At 36.7% G+C, this 27,661-nt stretch overlaps 1 protein-coding gene across 9 annotated transcripts in view; it reads right to left on the bottom strand.

Annotated features, from left to right (window-relative positions):
* The window catches only part of cadpsa (Ca2+-dependent activator protein for secretion a), a 513,475-nt gene that overhangs the window by 74,357 nt on the left and 411,457 nt on the right, over positions 1 to 27,661 (bottom strand). For 5 of the 9 annotated variants that reach the window (XM_063067977.1, XM_063067980.1, XM_063067979.1 and 2 more), the window contains 8 exons: positions 25,979 to 26,135; positions 24,796 to 24,937; positions 20,988 to 21,122; positions 18,529 to 18,684; positions 17,849 to 17,996; positions 6,671 to 6,745; positions 4,608 to 4,691; positions 3,685 to 3,717 (listed from right to left, as the gene is read on the bottom strand). In XM_063067977.1, coding sequence (XP_062924047.1) covers positions 3,685 to 3,717; positions 4,608 to 4,691; positions 6,671 to 6,745; positions 17,849 to 17,996; positions 18,529 to 18,684; positions 20,988 to 21,122; positions 24,796 to 24,937; positions 25,979 to 26,135 — 930 coding nt within the window. The remainder of the gene's footprint in view (positions 1 to 3,684; positions 3,718 to 4,607; positions 4,692 to 6,670; positions 6,746 to 17,848; positions 17,997 to 18,528; positions 18,685 to 20,987; positions 21,123 to 24,795; positions 24,938 to 25,978; positions 26,136 to 27,661) is intronic. The other 4 variants (XM_063067983.1, XM_063067984.1, XM_063067985.1 and 1 more) reach the window with 2 other exon arrangements.

The following is a 27,661-nucleotide window of genomic DNA, read 5'->3' as shown; positions in this document are numbered from 1 at the left end:
CAATAGATTTTCTACATATTATTAACTATATGCATTGTTTGTGGGAACTTGCGCATGGGCATTTGAGCTTCCTACATTCCAAAGGTGATCATCATTCAAAACTACTTTATTTACCATCAAATAATTCAGGATGTGCTGACTTAGAAACACTATACTTAACTACTTTATTTCTCATTCTCATTACACATTCCAAAAGGAAACAAGTGCAGTACTACTACATCCAGAGAGCTATTTGGTTGCGCAGAGACCTTGAAATCAAGGCAAATAGCTTTGGTGCCTGCTACATCTTTCCATTCAACTTTAAGGGGTTCTATAAGGGCATAGAAATAGAAGTGATAAGCAATAGATATAAATCAGCAACAAACCTGTAAACAGTGCATGAAGTCTTTGAACAATAACAATAACACACAGAGCGACAGAGAGATGAGGATTTGTTTCACTGCTACTGATTGTTTTGTTGTGTAGGAATACAAAAGGATGCTTCAGTATGGTAATATCAGTGATAGTTATTGTCAGCTTTTTATCCAATGCTGGCTAATGCCTCTTGCCGGTATGGGGACCAGAACTATACATATCACAAAATATATGCATATTGGAACTAAATTGGCACCCAAACCCATTTGTCACAGAGACCAGTCTTGTGGCTTTTATTTTAATAAATGATTAAAGTAGTTGATCAGTTGGGAAGTTTTAGTTTTCGTCAAATTCTTCTATCCTTAAGTATAAGCACAACTATAGTCACCACAAATAGAACAAATTATCGCCCTTGAAGATTATGGAATTGAAAAACTTACTGATTCAATCAATGACATTTATGAGACTGGAATAATACCAGAAGAGATGAAAAAAATCAGTATTTATCACTCTTCCTAAGAAACCTGGAGCAAAAGAATGTGAATTACATAGGACCATAAGCTTAATGAGTCATATTGCCAAGATACTTCTAAGAATTTTGATGACAAGAGCTAAAAGGAAGATACAAGATGAAATAGGTAAAGAACAATGTGGTTTTGTGGAAGGCAAAGGTACAAGAAACACAATATTGATGTTAAGGATACTATCAGAACGAGCTATTCAACTGCAAAAAGATTTGTTTGTTTGTTTTATTGACTACACAAAAGCATTTGATAAAGTGAAGCACAATAAGTTATTTGAAATATTACAGAAAACTCTAGATCTAGATTCGAAAGACCTCCACCTAATCAGAAATCTGTACTGGGAACAAACTGCCGCTGTAAGAATAGATGGAGAAGTGAGTCAGTTTACGAAAATCAAGAGAGGCATTAGACAATGGTATGCTTTCTCCCCTGATTTATTTAATGTGTACAGTAAAACAATATTACAAAAAACAAGGGACATCTTGGGAATCAAAGTTGGCAGTGAAAACATCAATAATTTCAGATATGCAGATGACACTGTGAATTGCAAGTACAGAGGAAGAACTACAAAACTTAATTGATATAATTGTTGAAGAAAGTGCAAAAATAGGTCTATCAATTGCAATAAGACAGAATGTATGGTGATATCCAAAAAGAAGGAGAATCCTATCTGCAGGCTGAGAATAAACGGGGAAGACATAAAACAAGTACAGAACTTTTGCTACTTAGGAAGCTGGGTGACATCAGATGGCAGGTGCGACATGGACATCAAAAGAAGAATAGGGATGGCAAAAGACACCTTTACGAGAATGAAGAGTATACTGACTAATACCAAACACAAATAATCTGCAGATGCTGGGGTCAAAGCAACACTCACAACACGTTGGAGGAACTCAGCAGGTCAGGCAGCATCCGCGGAAACGATGAGTGAACGTTTCGGGCCGGAACCCTTCGTCAGGACTGTAGGGGAAAGGGGGAGAGGCCCTATAAAGAAGGTGGGGGGAGGGTGGGAAGGAGAAGGCTGGTAGGTTCCAGGTGAAAAACCATTAAGGGGAAAGATAAAGGGGTGGGGGAAGGGAGGCAGGGAGGTGATAGGCAGAGTTCTGCCCCCTCCCCCAGCTGCCTACCACCTCCCTCATGGTCCCGCCTCCTTCTACTACCCACTGTGTTTTCCCCAATTCTTTCTTCACCTTTCCTGCCTATCACCTCCCTGCCTCCCTTCCCCCACCCCGTTATCTTTCCCCTTACTGGTTTTTCACCTGGAACCCACCAGCCTTCTCCTTCCCACCCTCCCCCCACCTTCTTTATAGGGCCTCTGCCCCTTCCCCCTACAGTCCTGACGAAGGGTTCCGCCCCGAAATGTCGACTCATCGTTTCCACAGATGCTGCCCGATCTGCTAAGTTCCTCCAGCGTGTTCTGACCAATACTAAACTAGGCATGACAACCCGCCTCAGAGTACTGAAATGTTGCGTTTATCCAGTTATGTTATATGGCTCAGAATGTTGGACAATATCTAGTAACATGAGGAATCGAATTGAAGCAGCAGAGATGCGGTTTTTGAGGAGGATGCAAAGAATATCATGGACGAAACTAATATCTAACAAGGATGTCATGAACAGGGCAAACACAAAAAGAGAAATAATGTATGAGATCATGAAAAGGCAATGTAACTTCATTGGGCATGTGATTAGGAAAGAGGAGTTAGAATGCAGGGTAATTATGGGAAAGATTGAAGGGAAGAAAGCAAGAGGAAGGCAAAGACAAATGATAATGGAGACAGCAGCCAGAGAACTGGAAATGAATACCAATGAATTGATCCACTTGACCCGAACCAGGAGTGTGTGGGCCATGGCAGTCAAAGCTCAAACTGGGCACGGCACCTGATGATGATGATGATGATGATAGTCTCCACCATCTACTGAGAATGTACAGATTTTGCAGAGAATGGCCTTTTGGTATTTTTTTAAAGAATCACGGATGAACTTCTGTGAGGATTATCCTCATGACTCAATACAATTTTGCCAGAGAGACAATTAAATCTGAGACTGAACAGGGCAAAAATTTATAGATTAATTTAATATCCAGGAACTGATCATTGGGTATAAATGCTGTCTGAGGAATCATAACTTACAAGGCTCTAGACCAAAGACCAGGAAGTGGGATAACTCTCAGTAAATTTTTGTGCAGCATAAACTAGAGGACTGCTTGGATATAAAACTGAATTCTTACTCAACATGTATAGTTTTTTCTGACTTGAAACTTATAGAACTTCCCCTGAAAGGTTCAACTTGTCCTAAGAGCACAGTTCCACATTTCAAAAACTCCCTGGATAAAGCTCATGAATTTCATGATGGATTTTATAATCACCTTAATTTATTAATGAGGTCCTGTTTAGGATTCCTTCACAAATAGAAACACAAGTACTTCCACCTTTTCATAATTTTTACGGCCTCTATTAAACCAAACCTCTAAAATAGTGGCCAGAGCAAATCCTTATCTCAAATGCATGCTTACTGAATGAACCATGGAAGTTTAGCTCAATTCTTTTCAATTACTTGATTGGAATTGAACATGTCTATGTTTCTAAGGCAAATTGTCTTTGTATGAGCTCATTTCCAGTCACTCTGTAATAAAATGTTAATATGAACCAATTTCAAAGACAAAATTTCATATATATCACATGCACCCTCTAAAATTTCTGAGTTTAATTATTTTTATGATGTAGGAGATTTCTTTCATCTTATTGCAGAAATCTTAATTTGCATGTCAACAGAAATGTCAATAAGACTTATTTGGTACACTTACAGGCACATCCACATACTTGGAGGCTGCTTTCACCTTTAAAATGAAATAGAAAAAAGGAGATGACAAAAATAATGCTTGAAGTAAATCCACAGATGCATCATATTACCATGTATATATTTTAATGTATATAAAGACACAATGCCTTTTAAATGTGTCTTTTAAAATGACAATTGTGGAATCTCAGATTAACAGATATCAAGATTTGCTAGCTTTGATCTTACACCTACTCATTAGCAAAGGAGGAAATTGATACAAACGACACAAGGTAACCTTTTCCTTTGTGCTGTAAAGTTCATTTACTCATACAGCACAGAACAGGCCCTTCTGGCCCTTTGAGCCATGCTGCCCCAACAACCCCTGACAAATCCGATTAACCCAAACCTAAATCAAGGGACAATTTACAATAACCAATTAACCTATCTGGTACGTATTTGGACTGCGGGGGGAAACCAGAGCACCTGGGGAAACCCACGCATATCTTGGGGAGGATGTATAGAGTTCTTACAGGATGATGCCAGGAATGCCCCGAGCTGTAATAGTGTCGCACTAATCGCTATGCTACCATGGTACCCACTCGTTCTTAGTCAGAGAAGGAATTCAGTTGACAGGTTGTAAAATATGATTACACATGGACTGGCTCCAAACAAATCAGAAGTTCAAAAGTAAATTTATTATCAAAGTACATATAGTATATGTCACCATATACAACCCTGAAATTTATTTTCTTGTGGCAGGTAATTCATTTCTGGTAGATAATTTAGTAAAGAAGCACAGTTCATATATAAAGGTAAATGCCACACCATGCCTAAACAGCAAAATTGAATAGTTTCATGCTACTTTTTTAAAATGAACCGAACACCTACGTACATTCATCTTCATTAACTTATTCTGAGCATAGAAAATAATATGAAAACTTCTCTTACAGTGAATGACAGAAAGGATGAGAAGAGGGTCCCTTCATCGTATCTGGATAGTTTGGACAGTACTCCTTCCAAAATAGTAACAAACTAATGGAAAAGAATGATTAAAGTTATATGGAGCTGCTTGATATTAAAACCTTAACAGTTCTTTCCAATCTGAAATAGATGAACATAAGCTAACAAGGTACATCCTGAAGAATCTAACCTCTGTTTTATTCCATAATTCTAAATTCTAATGAATGAACTAAAAGGAACTGTAAAAGTATTCAGCTCCCAACCCATTGTTCACATAAATGAACATTACAACCGCGAATTTTGCTCAATTTAACTGAAGATTTTTATTTATGAATCACATGCTCCTTTTTTGAGAGCCCCAAAAACCGGGTTTATAAAGTATGAAAAATGAAAAATTCAAAAACTGAAAGGTCAGCAGAGATGTTTGATCAGGTTAAGGTCAGGAATCTAACTGGGCCACTCAACGACATCAATTTTCTTCATTTGAACCCACTCCATGGTTGCTCTGGCAGTGTGCTTTGGGTTGATGTCCTGCTGAAAGATGAAGTTCCTCCCCAGTTTAAGCTTTCTGGCAGAGGCGAGCAGGTTTTTATCCAGGATCTCTCTGTATTTAGCAGCATTCATCTTCCCATTGATCTTGACCAGATTTCTATCCCTTCTGCTGAAAAGCATCTCCAAAGCATGATGCTACCTCCAGCATACTTTGCAGTAGGGATGGTGTTACTTGGCTGATGTGCAGTACTAGATTTATGCCACACGTACTGCTTAGTGTTGAGGCCAAAAAGTTCCAACCACAAGACCTTTTTCCAAATCTTTAAGGCATCTTCTAAATGATGCTTTGTAAAATCTTGAAGGGCAAGGATATGTTTTTTTTTAGCAAGGGCTTCTTCCTTGTCACTCTTTCATAAATATCCTTTTAGTGCAAGGCTTTAGAGACAGTGGAGCTATGAACTTTGTCTCCAGTTGCAGCCACTGACCTCTGCAGCTCAGAGTGACTGTTGGCATCACAGTAGCTTCTCTTACAAGTGTCATATTTGTCCAGTGACTAAGTTTAGAGAGCCAGCCTGACCTAAGTAGTGTGGCTGTGGTTTCATATTGTTTCCACGTTTTCATGATGGGCTGCACTGAGTTCCATGGTATGTTCAGTATCTTTGAGATGGTCTTGTACCCTTCCCCAGTTTTGTACTTCTCTATTATCAATTCCCTGACTGGTCTTGAATTCTCTTTAGTCTTCATTTTGGTTTGGTCTGCTGAAAATCTACCTTACTTTTGGACTTTGCAGAGAGAGGGGTATTTATTCTTATGCATTCATTGAAAACAGGTGATCCTCCAATTTTCCACATCAACAAATTGGGTGAGTTGGTAAGGTAATATGTATATTGCACCTGGGGGAAGTTAGTGCAGTAATTATGAAGGAGATGAATACTTTTTCAGCCTCACAATTTTGGTTTTAAAGCTTTAGTAAATTATTGATAGGTTTTGGAATTTTCTTTTGATTTGACATGATGCACGAAGATTTGTAGATTAGCTTAAAAATCCTACTTCAATATACCTTAAATTTAGAAAATGAGACAGTAAAATGTGAAAATAGTTGTGGGGAGAATACTTTTTCAAGGCACTGTATCTTGCCATTTTACTGTTCAGTCCAGTATTATATTGTGTTATATTGTATTAACAGTATTTTACTGTTAATATCACACTTTGCTGGTAATTGAACCACGAATTGTCATATATATGCTTGACCAGATGTAGCACTACCACTGTTCAGTTAATTTAGTGAATTGCCTCTCCATTAAATTCATTTATTATAATGGAATGAAAATGACAAAGATTTTTATACAAACCTCTGGAATGTTTATTAACACAGTTGTATCAGTATAACATGACATTTAATAATGCTAACCAAGATGATATTTACCTACATAATCATTCCCTTTGAAAACACCAAATGAAAAATACAATGTCCAGTTGTAAAAAGAAATCCTTTAGAGGGTGTCTTAAATAATGTGACACATTAATAAAACATTTGTCATAAAATTCTTGCACTGTACCTTTGCAACCATGAGAGTTATCATTTCTTTGACAGTTTCTTCAATCAACTCATCAATCTTAGAATGGTATTGCCGCTGAAAGAAATATAGAAATGTACATGGGCAAAATGTGATATTCACTTTTTAAACAAAATGCTAGCAAAAGCAGGTCAAATCTTTACCTAAAAATATTAAAAAAATGCTCCTTTATCTGGTTTTGTCCACAATCATTTTATTATTTGTTAATAACCAAACCTTGTTTATGAGCAAACAATAGTATTCTAATACATTGGTAAAGGGAAAATATATACAATAAAATATTTAAATAATTAGTAAATAATCAAAATAATTTCTGTTTGGTGACCATTGCCCCTTACAGTTCTTTAAGATGTTACACAGGGAAACATTATATCCTTCCTTTTTCAATGAAAATTAATTTATTGATAAATATGATCAGAATAAATTGTTCTAATAGAGAAAACGTGCTTTTCATTTAAATTTTGTTCTGTAATGGCTAAATGATAAATACATGTTTATAGTTAAAATTGTAGCCTCTTAGCATAGCAGATGTCACACAGCAGACTGGTATTTCTGAAGAGAAGCTGATACATAAAAGAGGCTACTTAAATGACTGGGAATTGCAGTTTAGTATGGTAGTGTGTCTGAATCCTTACCTACGAATGGTTAAGAAGGTACACCATTCCTTGCGTGTCTTCAAAATTGGTTTGGTTTTGCATCAATTACTAATCTAATTAGAGTTAAAAGCAAGTTACTGGTCTGGTTCCTGATGTAGGTTATGTGGAGTTCTTTCTGGAAACAATAATTTTTGAGATGGTTTTGAAGTGATTTAAATGCTTTCTAGTTACATATCAATTGTATGCTTTCTTATATAAAGTTTCAGATGAAACATTAGCCCTGATCACTTTCTATGCATGTTGCTTAATCCTCTGGATGTTTCCAGCATTTTGTTGTCAAATTTCAGATTCCATCTGCAGCTTTTGTTTTTCAGTTGGATGATAGTGAAAATAGTAATTGCATACATCAAGTATTAAATTACCCTTTATCTTGCGGTGAAAGGGTCTTAATGTGAATTAGGACACTGTTTTTCAGGGACTAGATATGAAGGTTTAGCCCAGCAGCTGATACTTCAGGATTGAATCAAATGAGATTTTCTAAGTATTCTCTTGTGTTGCTGCTGGAAGTTTCACTTCTCTCATGTAGTTTCAATTGAAATTAATGAAAGCTCTAGTTAATTTGGGTTCTGTAAATCTCACTGAGACTTGGTACTCCTTTACGATTCCTCATCTAGCAAAGGCAATCAGATAAAGGAAAGGCTCAGTTACCAAAATGTTATTTATTTATAAGGATAGCGTCTCTTTAAGACATTTGTAGAAGCTATTTAGAGCCCAAATGCTTTGTGAAGCTCTATCCTATTCCCTCTTGAGGCTATTTTTTTCAGAAATGTTCATTACTTTTACAAGCATTTGGCTTCAGGAAAGTTAAAATCAACTTAAAAAAAGACCAAGATAATGTAATTTACTAGGCATGGCTTGCAAGCTCATGCAACCAAACAATCTCTTCTTTTTTTAAAATTGTGGTTTAGTTAATAGAATGGTGAATTAAATTTAGAAGAAATTATGATGGTCTGAATTCTATAATGTCTGTATGTAATTCTGACTAATTTTTTGAATTTTGTCAACGAGTAGTTTTGGGAGAGATTACTTCATACAAATTGCCATAAATGATTTCTATGCTCTAATGACATTTTAAGGATCATATTGGTGTAAGATTCAACTATTCTAAAAAAAAAAGGAGCATAGTATGAATGCATATCCCCATACAGCCTAGGTATCAGTTCCTAAATAAGTTTCCCAATTCACAAGGAAAACCTTCAACTACACAACTGCATAAATCAGGATTGATCAATTTGACTCTAATTAATAAGTGAAAATAATTTTGTGGAATATCCCACTCAGTGAATGGAACACTCATTGGGTGGAATACTCTTTACAAAAAGTATAGCTCTCAGTGGGGCAAGTTGTGTCTACTAACTTGATTGTGTTTTTTGAGGAGACAATGAAGGTGATTAATGAAAGCTGAGCTGCAGATGTTATCTACAGTGAAGTTTAGTAAGGCATTTAACAAAGTCCTTCATGGTAGGCTCATCCAAAAGATTAAGATGCATGGGATCCACACTGACTTGGTTGTTTTCACTCAAATTTGGTTTGCCCATAGAAGACAGAAGTAAGTGGTTTATGGGACTAATTTGGACTGGAAGTCTATGACTACTGGTGTTTGACAGGGATCTGCTTTATGTGATATACGTATGTAGTGTACTGTAAATGACCAGGACGAAAATGTTGATGTTCAAATTCAAGTCTAATTCATTCAGAATCAGAATCAGGTTTATTATCACTGGTATGTGATGTGAAATTTGTTAACTTAGCAGCAGCAGTTCAATGCAATACATAATCTAGTAGAGAGAAAAAAAATAAATAAACAAGTTAATCAATTACATGTACTGAATAAATTACAAAAAATGTGCGAAAACAGAAATACTGTTTATTAAAAAAAAGTGAGGTAGGGTCCAAAGATTCAATGTCCATTTAGGAATCGGATGGCAGAGGGGAAGAAGCTGTTCCTGAATCACTGAGTGTGTGCCTTCAGGCTTCTGTACCTCCAACCTGATGGTAATAGTGAGAAAAGGGCATGCGCTGGGTGCTGGAGATCCTTAATAATGGACGCTGCTTTTCTGAGACACCGCTCCCTAAATATGTCCTGGGTACTCTGCAGGCTAGTACTTAAGATGGAACTGACTAGATTTACAACCTCCTGCAGCTTCTTTTGGTCCTGTGCAGTGATGCAGCCTGTCAGAATGCTCTCCACTGTACAACTGTAGAAGTTTTTTGAGTGTATTTGTTGACATGCCAAATCTCTTCAAACACCTAATAAAGTATAGCCGCTGTTTTGCCTTCTTTATGACTACATCAATATGTTGAGACCAGGTTAGATCCTCAGAGATCTTGACACCCAGAAATTTGAAGCTGCTCACTCTCTCCACTTCCAATCCCTCTATGAGGATTGGTATGTGTTCCTTCATCTTACCCTTCCTGAAGTGCACAATCAGCTCTTTTGTCTTACTGACGTTGAGTGCCAGGTTGTTGCTGTGGCACCACTCCACTAGTTAGCATATCTCACTTCTGTACACCCTCTTGTCATCACCTGAGATTCTACCAACAATGGTTGTATCATCAGCAAATTTATAGATGGTATTTGAGCTATGCCTAGCCATACAGTCATGTGTACATAGAGAGTAGAGCAGTGGGCTAAGCACACACCCGAGGTGCACCAGTGATGATTGTCAGCGAGGAGGATATATTATCACCAATCCACACAGATTGTGGTCTTCTGGTTAGGAAGTCGAGGATCCAGTTGTAGAGGGGGGTACAGAGGCCCAGGTTCTGGAACTTCGCAATCACGATTGAGAATACATGTAACCATTCATGTATATAGCCAAATGGACTATCGTTCCTCTGGGGCCAAGGTGCAAATCATATTACCAACAGCACACAGCATACTGTACATAGCATATATGGTTATGACAGTAGAAAAACATAGTCACAAAGAAAAACAATAGTCCATGAGTGGCATAACCTGTAGACTGCTGGTAAGTTTTCCTGGTCCAGCTTGCTCTTCCACCAACTGAACACTGGTGGGCAGCACTGATGGGAGGGGCCAGCCCCACCCAGGTTGGATTCCAGCATGCCCAGAGGCCTCTGCTCTCTCCCACACTACCTCTGCATCTTCTCCCCTGGGTTGCTGAAACAGGTGACCCCGTGGCATGAAGGCCTAGTCCTCATCACAACCGAGGCAACGCACCTCCCCTGCCAATGAACCAGTGAACTGGACTTGCAGTATACTATATAACCAGTGCCTAACAGGGTCTTGTGATCACAATAAAAATGTCCAAGGCAATCTCCTGCTCTGTGTATTGTCCAATGATACACAACAGTGTTGTGATATAGATCTTAGTTGCAGATATGAGCAGAGAAATGGCAGATGGAGTTTAATCTGGTTAAATATAAGCTGTTGTACTTTGGGAGATCATACGGACATTATGAATGTGCAGAGAATGACTAATATGGACACTTCGGGTAGAAGGGATTAGTTTAGTTAAGCATTTAATTACTAGTTTAATTAGTCTGGCATGATGTCATGGGCTGAAGGGCCTGATGTTATCCTGTACTGTTCTATGTTGATTGTGGCTAAATGATAAAATTCTCACAAAGTTCACACCATAATGAAATATAACATGATATTTCAAGCATTTTGTAGACATTACTTGGTATAACCAACTCCTTTTAATGGAATAATCACAGAACTTACCCAAGACTGGAAAGTATAGAATGTCTGGAAATGTTTCTTCTAATTTATGTTAAACAATGCAATTTCAAGTGATGATATTTTATAATACTAAAGAAAAGTTAATCTTTTTTGCAGATAGCTGACTGGTTTCTCTTCATGTTACCTTATGGTTTTGCTGCATGAAGCAGTGGTAACCCTAGCCATGAATATCAAATACAACACTTGGCAGTTTTTAGTTACTTCTGTCATTTCCTCAGGGACCTCTGGACTTGATCTTATGGACCATGCATTAATCAGTCTCTGCCCAAGAATGGCTTGAATTGTCAGACATAAGACATGGTACTGTAATACAACATGCGTACAAATGTTACCGGTCATTGCAATATGGAATTTGAACTGGAGATTGAGATTGCACAGAAAAACAGGTCGCAGATGTGCGAAGTTGTTTGACAAGAGCACAACTTTAACATAGTTAATGAGTTCAGGTGAGAGAGACAACTGACAAAATCATTAAAGCATTGGCACATATGCCAAAGATTTGGAAACAATCAAGGTAGTGTTAATGTTTTGAAGGGAGTGAAGAGGAATGTAATCAATAAAATTAGGATAATTAAATGTCAATCTAAATGATTCTAAATGTCAATCTTCTAGAATATATTTATTATTTGTTAATTTATTTTTTGGTAATATTCATGTGTTGTGTGTGGATTATATGCACTGTGCTGAGTACCTTGGTTTGGAAAAACATTGTTTTATTTGGCAGTATACATGTATACGGTTAAATGACAATAACCTTGAACTTGAACAACTTGAACTTGGTAACTAAATGATGAGGAAATTAGATAGCAAGAAAATTATCCAGAAAATCACTAGGTAAAATCCGTACAGAATTGATGGAGTTTCTTCTATTATAAGATACTAGCATTAAGGATGAGACAATTAAATATCAATATATCACTACTATCAATAATTATTCTGGATTTAATGAACTGTGCACTGACCCACCCTACAACATGACTCAACCAGACTATGTGTTTGACTGAGATCAAATATTTCAGATGTACCATTTTAATACAACTGGACAGTACTTGGACTTTAATATTGCTGACCATGTCATGCTTTCATATTTCCCCTTGTATTAATCCCATTGGCTTTCCACCAATATGTAATTCTTAGTAAACTCAAGAGATTCTGCAGGTGCTGGAAATCCAGAGCAATACACACAAAATGCTGCAGGAACTCAGCAGGTTGGGCAGCATCTATAGAAATGAATAAACAGTCGACGTTTTGGGCCGAGACATTCATCAGGACGTTAAATTCTCAATATCGAGATTTGAAGAAGATATTGATAAGTATATAATCATTGGTTAAACATTTCATTCTCAAGTCCAAATAATTTTACATATTGTTACATCACTCGTGACACAGTAAAATTAAAACTAATCTGTTTAATCCTTAGGTCGCAAAAGCTTCATAGAAAAACTAACAAATAGACAGAACAGCTAATCAAATGCATAATTTAAGAAAATATGAAGGTGCACTAAGAATAGTATTCACCCAGTCCAGAGGCTGGAAGGATTTGTAAGTGTGGTAAGATGTATCATAAATAGAGCCAACCAAATAGAATGTAAGTTAAAAGGGCAAATAGAAAAAAAAACTTTGAAAAGCTGTGAGCCCCAGAAGTGTGAAGATATGGTTCATGCCAATCAGCTGAAAAGTTTAAAGGGCTTGGAAGATGACTCTGGGAACTTAATGTCCTTCAAGCAATGTTAATGAATATATTGACAAACTTTACATGAATCTATTGACACTTCTGATGGGAAAAAAGTATTTTTCCACTCGCTATATATCAATTTTGGTACACATTTATAATAAAATCGTAACTTCTTGAGAATCAGTCCACAGTCTGGTATCTCTGACAAGGACTGACATAGGCTGAAATATCTATGTCAAGGGAATCAAGGGAAAGAGCTGAGCCTTAGGTTCAACTGGGATATATTCAATGAACTTAATCCAGTTTTTTGTTTGAATTAAACTATATGCACTTTCAGGTCATTAAGACTAAGAGTAGATAGTATGCCTAATATGTGTTTCACTGTTGATAACTAATGAATCTAGTACTATTTTGTGTTAACTTTACTGAGAGTCAAGCATTGGTCCTATAGACAGTAAGTGTGAAGAATTAAAATAAGAAATAAGGCATAGAACATACATAGCTCTTCACTAGAAAGAATACAAGAAATAGATGAAAACTGAGAATTGCAATGGAGGAAGGAACTCAAAGAAACAGCATTCCCCAGGAAAGTCTCAGGGAACAAGATTGTTAGAGCTGTGGGATAACAAGTCCCTAGGCTCCTGAAGGAGTGAATTCTAGTGCATTAGGAGAAGTGATTACTGAGGCTGATGCTCTTATTTTAATTATTCAAAATGAACAAGATATTGCAAAAGTGGGGAAGTTATGGTTCAATCTTATAAAGTACTTCTGATTCACAGCATAGACCTCTTTATTTAAGGAAGCAGTTAAGTGCATTGCCTGAATAGTAGACAGAGTGGCTAGATTGTCCAATGAAGAAAGGTGGGACAGACTTCATTCTTGTGTGAGAATCCAGAATCAAGGTTGCTGTTCAAAATTAAGGGTTTGCCAAGTAAAGAATGGGAAAAATAATTTAGCTTTATCTCTGAGGTTCATGGATCCTTCCTACTGAAGGACAGAAGAAGAATATTTTAAAGCAGAATCTTGATAAAGGGGTGAAAAGTTAGTAGAGGCAGACAGGTATGCAAAACTGCGGCTACCATCAGAGCAGATGTCATCAGCGTGGCCTTGTCAAGGGCAGGTCGTGCATTACGAGCCTTTGAGGAAGTAACAAAACACATTGATGAAGGTAGAGCAGTGGATGTAGTGTATATGGATTTCAGTAAGGCATTTGATAAGGTTCCCCATGCCAGTCTCCTTCAGAAAGTAAGGAGGCATGGGATCCAAGGAGACCATGCTTTGTGGATCCAGAATTGGCTTGCCCACGGAAGGCAAAGAGTGGTTGTAGATCACTCATATTCTGCATGGAGGTCAGTGGCCAGTGGTGTTCTGCAGGGATCTGTTCTGGGACCCCTCCTCTTTGTGATTTTTATAAATGACCTGGATGAAGAAGTAGAAGGGTGGGTTAGTAAGTTTGCTGATGACACAAACTTACTGTGTTGTGGATAATCTGGAAGGTTGTCAGAGGTTACAGCAGGACGTCGATAGGATGCAGAACTGGGCTGAGAAGGGGCAGATACACTTTGACTCAGATAAGTGTGAAGTGGTTCATTTTGGTAGGTTCAATTTGAAGACAGAATATAATATAAATGGTAAGACTCTTGGCAGTGTGGAGGATCTGAGAGATCTTGGGGTCCATGTTGATAGGACACTCAAAGCTGCTGTGCAGGTTGACAGTGTTGTTAAGAAAGTGTATGGTGTGTTGGCATTCATCAACCATGGAATTGAGTTCAAGAGCCGTGAGGTAATGTTACAACTATATAGGATGTTGGTCGACTTGGAGTACTGTGTTCAGTTCTGTTCACCTCACTACAGGAAGGATGTGGATACTATAGAGAGAGTGCAGAGGAAATTTACAAGGATGTTGCCTGGATTGGAGGGTGTACTTTATGAGAATAGGCCAAATGTACTTGGTCTTTTCTCCTTGGAGTGACAGAGGATGAGAGGTGACCTGATAGAGGTGTATAAGATGATGAGGGCATTGATTGTGTGGATAGCCAGAGGCTTTTTCCCAGGGCTGAAATGGCTAACAAAAGGGGGCATAGTTTTAAGGTGCTTGGAAATAGGTACCAAGGGGATGTCAGGGTTAAGTTTTTCACACAGAGAGTGGTGGGTGCGTGGAATGCATTGCCAGCAGCGGTGGTGGAAGTGGATACAATAGGGTCTTTTAAGAGCCTCTTTGATAGGTACATGGAGCTCAAAAAAATAGAGGGCTATGTGCTTGGGAAATTTTAGGCAGTCCCTAGAGTAGGTAATATAGTCGGCACAACATTGTGAGCCAAAGGGCTTGTAATGTGCTGTAAATTTCTATGCTCTATGTGATCTTATTGAATGGATTGAAGGGCCAGGTAGCTTTCACTTGCTCCTAATTTGTAAGTTTGTATGATAATAAAACAAATTAATCTTAACCATGTTGATGTCATTGAGTCATTCACATTAGAATATTTCACAATGTTAGCAGCAACGTTTAGAGCTGAGAATGATCCTTTGTCATTATTCTCATGGAGATATTGACTATTTTTGAGAGATCACTGGGAAATCCTGGTCCTTCCTCAATCACAAGAGAGGTAGTTTTAGGACAAAGTACAGAATTTTCATTGAACATACTTTTTGCATGCAAGTACCCCCCTGCAGGAAGGAAGAATTTGGATGAAACTTCTTACAAAATTTCCAAAGGTTACAAGGAAAGTTCTGAGAGTAGAATATAGTAGTTCTCCATGTTGAAATTTAAAGAATATGCACATGAATTTATCGTATTATTTTGGCATCAAATGATCAATGCAATTGTCTGTCTCAACTATTTTTGCCAGTGTAGGCCTATTTGCAGAAAAAGAGGCAATTGAATTAAATGCCTTTAATTAAGAGCGTGTGATAATATCATAGAGCTTACAAAAATAAATCCAAATAACATTTAAATCAATAAAAAGTTCTTAAATGATATTACAGATTGGTAATTCAGTAAGTCTTAGACTTTCGCTCATGTGGTTCTTAATGCAAAAGTCCAAGAATTATTGACTAATAAACTGAATTGCAACCATTGCTATAGTCCATCAATGGACTTCACCTGGAGTAGGATCCAGTGCTGATGGGATTCTACAGGCTTTCTAATCCTGTCAGGTCAGACCTAGCACTGGAGTGGAGGTTAACGCCACCACTTCAATAATTTTATTTTAAAAATATTTCTATATTATTTCATTTTCAAATTATTTGCAAATGTTTCTTTCTTTTTAATTTTTAATTATTTTGAGTATTATTACATTTTATTCAAATAATGTTCAATTTCACTAGTTTTCAAATGTGTTATACTGAAAGACATTTGAAAACTGTTAAAATATACTTACAGCTTTGACTAATGTCAAAGCTTGTTGGAAGTATTCCGTACTCTGCTGCAGAGTTGTCACAACCAGACTTCTCATAGCAGAGAAGGCCAGAGAGGGAAATCCTCCACATTCAGATCAGGTGAGTATAGGCTGTGGGCCAGATCAAGAATGATTCATCTTCTTCTGTGCTTATTCTGGCAGGGATTTGATAGGCTGAGTAGACTTCTGTTGTGTAAAGTTTCTAGAAACCCGAAGATCTATCCATTAGAGGGTGTTCATGGTTGAGAACAGCCTTAAAACTTAAAAGATATTATTTTTATGATCTTCTTGTGTTGCTGTATTGTTACAAGTTGGATTTTATAAAATGGGCACAAAATTTCAAATGGGGAAATGGTACTAAACTGCAAATCACTGACTGGTCATAGCTGGAGCATTGAGTATACTATGGAACATCACTTTGGGAATGATGAAAAAGTCTCAGAAGAATTTTACCAGGATTATACCTGGGATGAGAGACTGCTTACTTGGAGTGATCAAAGAGGTTTGGATTGCTCCCTTAAAGCAGCAAAGATTAAAGGAGGATCTAACGTGCGTTCAAAATACTGAGGGGTTTTGAAAGACCTTGTGGGAAGCAACAATTTCTTCCTGCACTGCTCTAAACCAATTCACAAAAGAACCAGAGGGAAATGAGCAGAAACTATTTCAATCAGAAGTCTGTCAAGATCTGGAAAACACCACCTAGAAGTATATTAGAAGTGGATTATATGGGAACTTTTCATAAGTACTTAATAAAGAACTACTTTGTAGGGTAATAGGAAGAAGTTTGGGTTATGAACTAAACTGGACATCTTACTCAAAGAGCTAAAACTGGCGCAATACGCTGAATGGCTTCCTTCTAGCCTGAGTTTACAATTCTGTTGTTGATTAAAAATAACAAGTTGAAGCACTTTATTATTTTTCTTTGAACTGAGGCTTCTAAATACCTGCTTTCTGAATTTAGGAATTCATTTTTGAATTTTGCTCAAATTTTGTTTCAAGGATCTGTTATCCCTACTGATTCTTTGTTTGTTATGGACAGGGAAGTGCGAAAAGTCTTATAAATCAATGATCAGCTAAATTGAACTGACAGCTGTTTGTGGCTCCAACAATCGTCAATCATTCTCAGCTCAGCTCTATTCTGTATCTTTTTGGAGGTCAGATGTCAGACCTTCTGCTCCATTGCCAGACCACCATTGATCCTAGGAAGAGAACACTGCCTATTATGCCAATGATGGTCAAAAGGTGAGTTATTTAGATTATTCAGGCTGGCAAGATTTCAATTTGTAGCCTTACAGATTAAGACTCTTCAAATGCCTATCTTGGTACTTTTAAGATGCAGTGAGGACTCTGTTAATTTTTTTGTAACCCAGTAAATCCAGAAAAGCTAAGTAATTATGGATGCGTTTCTAATGTTGTTTTGCATCATTCAACTGAAACTGTAAGAAAATAAATCTCTGTTGATATTTGTTTAGCAGTTCAACAAACACCCATTCTTGAAAACAGTAGCACAGATTAAGTATTTAAGGGGTTAATGCAAATTAGTCTAAAAGATGCTATTATTTTGTTCAAAGTATTATGCATAAATTAGGTAATCTTTGTATGCTTTATAAATATTTTGCTCTAAGCATTATAATTATGTAATGATTTGCTGCAGCTAAATCTGATTTGTATTGTAAGCTGCTCACTGGAAATACTCATTTTCATGAAAAAGTGTTAACTTACTTCCTGGCCCACCTCCATACTGCAAAGCTTTGTGGACTGTGTCTTGGCATCAACCATCACATTAAACATGGTGCATATTGACTGTGGGACACGGAAATCTGTTGACCTGCTTGTCTTCTGTAGCTTGGCTTCAAATGCAATCCTAGTTCTAACAAAGGGAAAGGGATTGTTTTAAAATCTGCAACACAAATGGTGTTCAGGCCTACCTGTCAGTGACAAACGTTAAAATATTTTTTTAAATTTAGTAATGTCTATATTTTATCACATCATCATTGCTTTAAGAATTATTGCAAACACTTATAAAAATACCTTATTCTATTCTCTGTGCATTACATTACTATCAAACATGCAAATTACTTTTTACTCCTACATGTAATTTCTATAGGTAGAGGCAGCTTGCAAGACTTTCATTCCCGTCCTCTACCTCTATCACCAGTAAGCATTCCCATGTAATATCCAATTAAGATTATGTTTGTAAGTGATTATAATACGGAATTGTACACAACAAATGATTGACATGCTTTGTCAAGCTTGTCGCTGTAATACAACAGGCTTCTTTTACTTCTAAATTGGCAATCATTAACTATAATTAAATCTTACAGATAATCGCTAAATAGGGATTATGTTCACATACAAATGCTTGCTGGGTTTGTCTTTAATCCTTCCATAGAAAGCCTAACCTTTTAACACATGATTCAATCATATCGCTGGACATGAGCTTCAGTCTTTGCTCCAGGTGCTTTGCAAACTCCTCCTCTGGCCAATGCAGATCTCTAATAAAGGTCTGCAAGGCATCCAGTTTCCAGAACAGATCTTCTGAGGTTCCTGAGCCGTTGCTGAAAAGGGAAAAAGGATATGAAAATCATTCTCTGGCCACTGCCAGTGATTATGGAAGATGCAATCAATGCTTGGGGTGTACAGCAGTTTTAAACAAGGAAAACATAGTCATAGCCCTGGATTTTTTTTATCATACACCTTCAAGTCTTGTTGCCTCATTTTACATAACAGTTAACAATTCAAAGGACTGCAAAGGAAATGTTTTCAAAGCTACTGGCGAACAAGTGTGTTTTTAAAAGTGTATGGTAAAAAGTAACCTGGAATTATAACCACCAAGAAAGTGTGGTTATTTTATGTTGTGATTTCATGCACACTTCAAAACATGTCTCTCAAAAACAAGTAGTAGCTTCCGTTGGGATCAGGTGGTTTTGTGGTAAGTAGTGGTGGGCGAGGCTTTGCTGTTCTCTTCATCCCTTGCAACGCAGTCCACTCAGCCAACAGCTGTTTTATTTTGGATGATCATGTCTAAATAATTTTGAAATATTCAAATATCCTCTTCCAAGAAATGTCCCAGACAGGCAAAAGTATGTTAGTTATGACCAATACTATTTGATGAAATAAACCCATGCAATTCAGAATTTTAGCAGCTTGGCTTCACTGTGAGATCTGAAGCACATTTCCTTGCCTCATGAAATTCATCCTCGCAAACCACTAATGCCAACACTGTACTTTTTTTTAAGATGTTGTACACACCATGCATTACCATTACTGCTGGCATCATCTTCAGAAACAACATATGGCAGCGTGCGTTTCCAATGTGATGGATGCCAGCTGCACTGAAGTAATGATTGCTTCAGAGCGTAGAGAAAGCTACCGTGGGATGAGACCATATTCAAGCATGCCAAGGTAACCCTCACCTTGTGGGAACTCTGTGGTGACAGGAACATATTCCTAAGAGGGTTCATTTGTTTTTGGGACCCTTATCAGTTGTCTACAGACATAGGTAAAGTATTTTATCTACTGGATGAGGGGGGTTGCAAATATTGCATGAAAGGGGATTGCTAGTAGTCCAGTTCCATTGGAAAGATATAGATTCAAGCACTTTTTAGTCTACTTAATTTTGACAACATACAGTATCCATGTCACAACAAAGTGCTTTCTTCGAGCACACTGAAGTTTAATGCCATTACTTCTGGAGAACCAAGAACACAACCACACAACCAGGGATTATTAACTGTGTTTCATCAACCTTATTTCTTTCAAGCCTTTTATAAAAGTACGTTCCATCCTCAATATCCAAGACCAAGAGGGCCAAGAATTGTGAATGTTACAGTGAGTTGTATATCATAAAGAATGTCTCATAACATACTATACATATCACAATTAAATTGTGAGTAGACAGCAGAAGTCTAATGGCAGAGACTGTGCTACATCATCTGGATGGGATGCACCATAACAAGATTTTATTGTGGTTGTCGACTTAGCTTCCCTCCAATGTTTGATCCATATCTTTCCAAAGCATCACACAGCATGCAACAAAAGAAAATGGAAAATCATTTATGCATTCCATTTTCATATGTTTCCTAATCTAGTCTTCCATATAGTCAACCTGGCATGAAAATCTTTGTAACGATTCCAACTTTGCAAGGCTATAGATCATGATTTGAATGCATTTAAACTGTTAAGTACAATTAACAACTTTGTATATCACTTTGATAAAATATTTCTTTTTAAGTACTGCAAATTAGGGCTTTTACAAAATTTCAGATGATCATTTTTTAAAAAATGAAACTGAAACCATATTTTTCAGTGTCAAGGTAGCTAGCTTCAATGATACAGTACTACTTCTGGGTGCCATATATTGGTAAGCTGAAATCATTGGGGAAAGGTAATCACCATTACATCTCTAACGAAAAGATAATTCTGACATACTTAAGTAATAAAATCTTTTAAATGTTTGAAGTCATTTTGATGACTTATTGAACATTGAGCAAGAAGTTGTCCACATTATGACCAAGTATGGGTATGAAGTGACATCCTACATGGGTCGTTATCTTTAAATTTTGGATTTATAGACCAGAGGTGTATAAAATTTCATTATTTTCAAAACATCTGAAAAAAAAACTACTTGTTCATAACTACGGAATGTCTATAAATGAAGAGAGGGCCCTTAATTATTTGAGCCTAAAACACACATTAGTTATTTTCTTTATAAAATTTAAAATGGATATTCTAAATTAATCAGATATCTGATTTGCTATTTCTTACCCAGCTTCTTGAATTAAATCAAGCAGATAAAGAACAAATTCATGCCAGGTTGCTTTAGGTGACAAATCAGACCTAACGTGTACTCAATACACACTCTGCATCATATATAGTAGCGATCCAGGACGAAGCAGAAAAACTAGGCATTTGTGGGAGGTTAACTGGTAGATTTGGTACTTTAGGGAGATTCACATTTGGTAGATTCACATTGGGCAGATTACTTGTTAAACTCCTGTGGAAGAAACAGACAGAAAGAAAACACCATAACAGTGACAATGTAGATGCAGATGTGGAAGCATGTGACACCTCTAAACGAATTTGCAAAACTATCAAAAAATTCACAGCAAATTAAAAAAAACAACAAAAGTTGTGTTGATTAACACATGCCCATGAGCTTTATGGTTGCTGTGGATTTTCTGAGCGTTGCAATAGCAAAATTCAAGCAAAGTTAGAAAAAATAAGAAGATACCAGGCATCTGGAAGCAAAAAGTTGATTTTTGGAAAACAAAAGAAATGTCTGTGGTATGAAATATGTTATTACATTTATATAATCACTGAATGAAAACTATCCATTTGTTCATTCACCAAATGTCTTAAATGCAGTTGTGATGCTGTGTCAGTTATCTATCATTTTAACCCTCTACCATTTGCTTAGTATTTTTTTAAAAATTAAGTTCAGTGTTAATATTCGCTAACAATATTATTGTCTGTTCCAAAATGCAGGCAAAGGGAAGTAGAAAATTTCTTAACCCTAGCACTTAAACACTATTCATTCTGGATCTAATTAATAAGTTAAATGAGCCAATGTCCACATGACAGCAAAGATATGAAAGAACTATTTTGTGTATTATCTTACAATTAGTAATTAATTATAATTGTTTAATGTGAACTGTTGATTTGAATGAGAATTAAATTTGTTAGCTGAATAACAATCCTTGAAATTTCTTATTATAAAATGAAATAGTCACAGACAGAGTCTTTGGCATGTGAGAACAGCACAAGAAAGAATCATTTATGGTGTAAATTCTGATTAGATTGACAGTAAGAGAATGAATTCTTGATGAGCAGCCAAATAACTGTGAACTTTTCAGAAAATATGAATATTGACATGGAGTTTTAAAGTGACTGTCTATATAGAGTTAACTCCCCATCTGTTGCTCGTTTCAATGTAGTGATGGACCTCGTTTTGACGATAGATTCACTCACTACTCAGGGTTCAGGATTAAGGAATACAACCATTAGTATCAGCATGATCAAGCAATTGTCCCACAGTTACATTAATCTTTTAAGTTGAAAATTTTTTTCTTTAATTTACCAAAAAACAAGAATAAATATCAGTTTGCTTAAGCAGTGGAAATATCAGTGGCATCAGGTTTTGAAATGCGGCAGTTTGCCTGTGAAGTACACCTGTCACTGTTAGTCTGGCTGCATTCCCTCTGACATTCATTTGCATGAAATTTACATTGTTGTGCCCTCTTCAGGCATAGTCAGGGACAGACAGCAGAAAGAAAAACAGAAGTTGTTTGTGTGCAGTACCACTCTGAAGCAAATTGAGAAAAAAGATCAGTACCCTTATTTCCACTGCACTATTGCCATTTTTGAGATACTATTTGGCATCTAGGTAAAAGGGAACAGGCCCCAATGGTCCTCTTTTGGCAAAAATCGTTTGGCTTTCACATAGATTTGACAGTATTGCTCTAAAATTGACACTGGGTCTGTAAACTGCTAAAATATAGCAGTTTGTAGAGCAGTTTAAGACAGTGAAATATATTTACAGCATTACTGGAAAATCCAGTGCTCAGCCATAAATTAGAAAATGTATCCTATAACCAAATTACAAAAGTATTTGGACAGAGAAATACCACAAATAATTTGCCACTTGTTAGTTTTCATGGAATTTATTTCACATTTAATTAAAACCTTTGTACTTGTGTGCATTTTTAAGTGAAAATTTATAGATATAACTTGCTTTTATCATTTTCTGTTTACTAACCAAAGGAACAAAATACAATTTTATGTTAATGAATGCAAACAATAAGTGAAGGGTAGAAATATTAAAGGTATTATTGTATTATTAAACATAATTGCTTGCACCTTGTCTCCCCATATCAAAAGAAAAGCACAAAATTAACACAATCCATCAAGGACAAAGTGGGTGGGTCAGCAGATAAGAAGCCATTTTGTCCCCACTGGCAATTAGCCAGATCACACTGATTAAAATGCTTATCTTGTCATTTTAATGGATATCCAAGTTAGCAAGGACTTCACGTAAATGTACTGATCATGAAACGATGATTTTATATTAGCCTTTAACAATTATTTTAATTTGTGCCTGAGCAGAAAAATGACTTCAACTTTCCTGCCAGACAAAGGAGAGTCAGGGTTTACTAGGAAAGTGAAGAGGTGCAAGCTGCAAGTTCATCTCCTTTTCTGGGAAGTTGAAGTGCACCATTCTTAGTTTCCCATTCTCCCCCCCCCCACCCAACACCCCTTCTCATGAGGCCCTTGTTGAATATCTGATATCTACCTTCATGCCAGTAGATGGCCAAAGGCAGTAGGATTTTCCAGGGGATACTAACCTACAGCACAGAAGGAAAACCTGGTAATTGAAACTACATTGACTCAACAACACTGCTACCAGCAGACAGAAATTAACTAGCCAGTAAACCTTCCCACTGGCTTTCAGCTAAAACCCACTCTGTAGATTTGGCAATTTCACTTTTAAATCTCAAAGGGGCATTTTTGTTTCAAACAGAAGGCGAATTAGTTAACGTTTTTATATGCAACGTTGCAAAGAACCCTGCCTACGAAGATATCATTTTACGGCATGTGTGAATAATTGAATCACAGCAATGAACTAGTAAAAAGGACCTGAAAGGAAACACACCTGCCATTCAACACTTAGTGCAGATATTGGAATGTTAAACCATGTATAATGTGGTTGAGAAATTATTGTTTTGTTTTAGATTAAAATATTCTCATTGTCGCTTCTCCTGTTGCCGGGTGCTAGATTCCACACGCACTGATTATTCTTGGACATCTGATCCAAATAATTTGGTTGGGGTGACAGCCTGGACAATGAATCCCGGCTGGGGAGAAATTGTAGGGGGTGGCTGGTTCACCACCACCAGCTTTTTACAAGCATTCAAGTATAAACTATGTACCTCTAATTTGTAAAGTATAAACTACCTCTAATTTGCATCTCACTTCAATTATAATGCATTGAACTTAATTATATTTAGAAGTGCACATTTAAAACTTGATCAGGAAACCTAGGTGTGAAACATTTAAAGGAACATTCTGGAAGCGACTTAATTTGTATTTTGTGAGAACTTTCGTACTTTATTTCAAAATTCATCATCAATTATATTTTTAGGTCATTTGACAGGAAGCAAGATAATTCCATAACATACTTAACAGTGGACAACAGGTGAACTTTGATTGTCAGACTTTCTAACCTTAAAATTCATACTTCCATTACAACTATGACATTTTTATGATTTTAAATTATGCTCTGAAAATAAGTCCCTGTTTTTATATATCTTTCTCAGTCCAACAACCACAGTTTCTGACATTATGACTATAATGCTTACAAAGTGGCGGAGAAGTGAGTACACTGAATGCAATTTTACTCAGGCTGAGAAAATGTTCCTGATTGTATGCAAACAGCCAAAAATAAATCAGCAGGATTATTACAGTAAACTGTGACCATTTCAATATGTACATCCTGCAGTTTTTCTTTAAGCCGAATGCTGGTTTTGCATCATGAAAATCACTGTACAGTATTGATTCTGTGGTTGTGCTAAAATGTGATATCTTGACTCTAACTGCAAATTTATTCACCATGTGTAAATCTTCATTCCATCAGCATTCAACTCAGAATATATCAAAAAAGGTGTCCTTACTTTACAGGCTCCCATGATTCTCGGTCAAAGCCCCTGTGAATTGATTGTGCAATTGATGACTCCATCAAATCGACATATCTAACCACAAGAGGAGCGAAGACATCCTGAAGGTGTTTGTGGAACTTTCCATTCAACAGATTATCTAAAATTGGGAATTAAAAATATATTTATAAAGCTATATTAATGGGAACACAGACCATTCAGCCTCTCTTGTTTTTTTCTGTCATTCTGTAATTTCTTTGATGATCTGTTCCTGGACCTAGTTTCCAGTCATTGCTTCACTGTCATTCAAAATGATGTTTTGATTAAGTCTACCAACAAGACTCTGTACAGCTTCCACAGGAATTTGAGGGAAAAAACCTTACTTTTCTACCACACATTGTGCAAGGAAGTATTTTCTGATTAGATTCTGGTTTCAATGTTAATATTATTCTTGACTTCCCCACATATTTCCCCTGTATTTACCAAGTCACAGCCTTTGAACATTTTAAGCAATTTGATCGGATCACTTCTCAATTCCTTTTACCAAAAAGAATACAAATCATGTCTATATAATCTGTCACAATTTAATTATAATACTTCCAGTAAAATTTTACTGAACATATGATGGATCATTTTTATGGTCAGTTTTATAACATTAGGTAATTATTGTCTGCAGAATATAAAAGGTTGATTGGACTTTAATAAACACTTATGATGTTTTTTTAAAAGAAAATATTTTTAGCAGGAAAGCCATCAGTAGACAGGTGTGAAGATATGCTGGCCCGAACACTCCTGCTCTTGGTTGCTTATCAAAATATAAAGATATTACAATATACTACATTGTTGCTGGCTAATCTGAAGGTAAACTGAAGAGGGGACAACACTGCTTAACCTATCTTAAAGATACATTAGATCACCCCTCCCCCCCCCATCCCCTTGCTCTGGATGTCTGCCTGAAAATTGTCCAGCCTAATATGTTTTTAAAGTCTCTAAAATTGTGTCCCATTTTCCATCACTAAAGGCAGAATTGTTCTCCCATTGTGTATCTTCATGAATCTCTCTGATATTCTTAAACCCCATTGAATGTGGTGCTCAGTGCAAAATTGATCAGTATTATTGGTCACTGTTACAATTAAAAAAACTGATTGAGAAAATAAAAATTGAACAGCACAGATTTTTTAAGTTAAATTATAATACATACAATCACTCCTCAGGAAATCATTGAGCAGCTGAAATAATGGGAAGCTGTCCCAGGTGTCCGGGGCCTGTGTCTCCAAAACACTGTCCATGTCCACAGCAAAGAGTGAGAGGAAGGTCTCTGCATGTTCAACCATCAAATCAGACCACCAAGCAAAAGCCTTTTGAAGTATAGAGCCGGGAGAAAACAAAGAAACAATGCAAATAAAATCTCTTAGATACTTTATGGAACTTTATAAAAATCTGGAATCTGGATCATGTTTAACTCTAAAGGGTAGGTGTTTATATTATGGAACCAAAGGAGTTATTGTAAAGAAACAAGCATCCTGATATGTCTGAAGAAAGGAAATGTCCTAAATCCAATTGAGAAGTTGAGTAGTTAGATTTCTCAAATTTTGTACAATGTAGGATCTTACATTTATTTGCATTTTGAGCAAGTTTTTCTGCTGTTCTCTTAACAATAACTCACTGACGTCATGCCATTTACCAGCTTACTACAAGACAATGCCTCTGGGTATACTGGCTATTTTTTAGTTTGCACTTCAAATATTCATGCATCTGGGGCTTGTGCATGCTTTCCAACGTTCTGGGATGGTTACCCACGAGTTTTTGGGAGTTACATTCACATCCTGAGAAACAATGATGTGAATGTGTTGAAAATGCATGCATTGTTTGTCCTGTTACCTGTTGCTGGAGAGTAACATGCAACGTGAATGGCACCAGCAATGAAAGTTTCATACAATAATACCAAGGCAACATCTGCCAGGTTTATTTTAGGTAGATTGTTTTCTTTTAAATATATATTTTTAAGGAGTGATTTTACACTAATCAATATAACACTTTTGGGAACTGGCTAGCAAATTCCAATTAAATTTGAAAATCTGCTATTTAAAAAAAAACAGAATTCTTGGGTTTTGCACATTTTCTCTCCTGGCTCTTTTGAGATTATTGAGATAGGAATCTGGCTGGGAACATGAGTTAGTCTCTGTGCACTGCAGTTTTATGATCTCTAGTAACATTGCTCTTTGGTCAGGATGCAGAGAGTTTAAATCACAATCTGAATTGCGGCCACTAATAAGTCTCTTCCTCTTCTCTCAGTTTAGTACCTCACCTCTGCTTAGTGCTGTTGGCCAGTGACCTAGCTGAGATTGGTACTTAGCGTTTTAGTAAAATCCAAGATAAAATGTCAGCCAAGGCTGGATCTCCCAATCTGTGGCTTGGCAAATGAATGGATGTCATTATAGTGTCTTCATCCAGCTGAAGTCAACTACATGGCACAAAAATTGCTAGAGTAGTGCATCATAAGTGTGTTTTGTTTGATGGATTTCATTTCTTCACCTATTGGATTGGAAGTTTTCTGTGATACAAGTTGATACTGGTCAACAGAATACCTGAGGCCTTGGTCAATGAGCAGAAATAGCTGGATATCTCAAGTAGCACAGAGATTTAAAATTAGAGAAGAAATCAGAGAAAAGATGGAGTAAGATAGACGGTGAAGTCGACTCAAATTAGATGTAACAAGATAAACAAAGAGAAAGAGAATAAAAGGAACAGGAATTAAACAGAAGCAAATTCTGGGGTAAGAGTCTGAGGCTGATGGCAAATACTACGTACAAATTTAGAACAAGTAATCTCCACTTACAGGCAGCCATCATCAAGATTTTAAACTATTTGTTGCAAAAAAAAA

The sequence above is a fragment of the Mobula hypostoma genome, chromosome 15 (assembly GCF_963921235.1).
Source record: "Mobula hypostoma chromosome 15, sMobHyp1.1, whole genome shotgun sequence".
Taxonomy (NCBI): domain Eukaryota; kingdom Metazoa; phylum Chordata; class Chondrichthyes; order Myliobatiformes; family Myliobatidae; genus Mobula; species Mobula hypostoma.
Note: the sequence above shows the minus strand (reverse complement) of the source record. Positions and strands in the feature narration are given on the sequence as shown.